The 1,878-nt window shown below is 41.2% G+C and overlaps 1 protein-coding gene across 1 annotated transcript; it reads left to right on the top strand.

The window, feature by feature from the left end:
* The first annotated feature begins 1,048 nt into the window (after positions 1-1,048).
* On the top strand, positions 1,049-1,567 carry LOC131055379 (uncharacterized). The gene has a single exon (XM_057989836.1). It carries the CDS (start codon positions 1,049-1,051, stop codon positions 1,565-1,567), a length of 519 nt encoding a protein of 172 aa, XP_057845819.1.
* The last annotated feature ends 311 nt before the right edge of the window (positions 1,568-1,878 follow it).

A 1,878-nucleotide genomic window follows, 5' to 3' on the forward strand; every position in this document is an offset into this window, starting at 1 on the left:
AGGAGTACGAGGCTAAATAAAACTGTTGAAAACCAAGCATTGGCCATTGTCAAAGGCCTAAAGAAATTCTTGCATTTTATTGCCTACAACAAGACTACTGTGTATGTCGCTCACCCTTCAATCAGGGAATATATAATGGAAGGCGAAATTATAGAGAAAAGGGAAAACTGGACTACCAAGATCTTAGAGTATGACATTGATGTCAGACCTACTAAGGTAATCCGTGGTAAAGGCTTGTGTGAATATATAGCCCAAGAGTCTAACCCCCAAGAGGTCGAGACTACTATGGAGGAAGTTGTAATGGTCACCTCTGAGAAAATAGAAGCATGCAGGATTGCAAATCGAAAACATTTCATGAAGACTGGAATCTTCCCTGGTGACCTCTCTCCTTCAAAAAGAAGAGATTCTACAGGATGCAGAATAGCGGTTTCCGCCTGGTTGAAAGAGTGCTTTTTAAAACAAATTTCGACGGAATCCTACTCCACTGCGTAGACCAAGGCCAAGCTAGTAAGATTTACATGAATTCCATCATAGACTATTGGGAGGCCACTATTCAGCGCAAACCACCATCATCAAGATTACCCGTGATGGGTATTTTTAGCCCTTGATGTTTAAAGATGCACATACTCTAGTAAGAGAATCCAAAGAATGGTAGGTGCAGAAAGCCAGCAATGCTGCTCAGGCCCATGATGGTGGAAGAGCCCTTTGCTCAATGGGGTCTAGATTTCATAGGAATTATTAATTCTCCAGCCCATTCTGACACAAATGGATCTTTACTGTCACTGATTACTTCACTAGATGGTCTGAGGTTGTACCCCTAAGGAATTCATCAGAGACAGAAATACTAGCATTTCTAGAGGAATTAGTGTGTCGGTATGGTCCACCGAAGACCATAATATCATAAAATGTACAAGCATTCACAGGCTCATGATTCACTCAGTTTTCTCTTAGTCGAGGTATCTACCTGAAGACCTCCTCAAATTATTATCCATGGGGAAATGGTCTAGATGAGTCTACCAATGAGAATCTCATAAGACTCATTAAAAGGATGGGGTCTGAACACAAAAGGGAATGGCATCACCATTTGAAAAGCACATTATGGGCAGACCGAATCATGCCTAAGAAAGATTTAAAGAACTCTCTATATAAGTTGGTCTATGGAAAGGATGCCTTATTCCCCATATCCATGGAGATTCCTATCTTGCAGCTACTCAAGTCTATTGAGGTGGCCGAAAATGAGCCCATGGAGGTAAGATTGGCGAAACTCATGAAGTTACAGGAAGCAAGGGAAGAGGCATTTTCATCACTTCAAAACCGCCAACAAATCGTTAAGAGATGGTTTGATAACAAGAAGAGTTCTGACCCGGGACTCAAACTGGGTGACCTTATTTTAAAATATAATGAGAGGGCAGCCAAGCCAGGTCGGCATGCAAATTTTGATGGTTTATGGGAGGGACCCTTCCGTATCACAAATTACAAAGGATTAAATGCATTTGACCTCAAGAACATGCAAGGAGAGTCTATCAGAATCCTGGTTAACAGGTTTCATCTTAAACCCTTCCACTAAAGTAGTGACTTTCTATTGGCATTGCATGAAGATTGCATTGATGAAGTATAGTGTTGTCATTGATGTCAATAGTAACCAGTAATGGAGTTGTATTGCAACTGGTAGTGATGCAGTAATGCAACCGGTAGTAGAGCAGTTAATGGAAACCGGTATTGGTATTTTAAGCAGAGTGATCAACTGGTAACCCCAACCCGTTGATATGCAGAACCCTAACCGATAGAGCTTGGTGAATCGGTTGTGATGATCTATAATTGAATGGTGATTGAAGATGAAGATTCAACGTATGCATGATGCACGCGATGAGTTTCAAA

Source organism: Cryptomeria japonica, chromosome 8 (assembly GCF_030272615.1).
Source record: "Cryptomeria japonica chromosome 8, Sugi_1.0, whole genome shotgun sequence".
Classification (NCBI taxonomy): Eukaryota; Viridiplantae; Streptophyta; class Pinopsida; order Cupressales; family Cupressaceae; genus Cryptomeria; species Cryptomeria japonica.

Coding starts and splice junctions, on each gene's coding strand:
- LOC131055379 (XM_057989836.1), top strand. CDS start 1,049: ATGGGGTCTGAACACAAAAGGGAATGGCATCACCATTTGAAAAGCACA.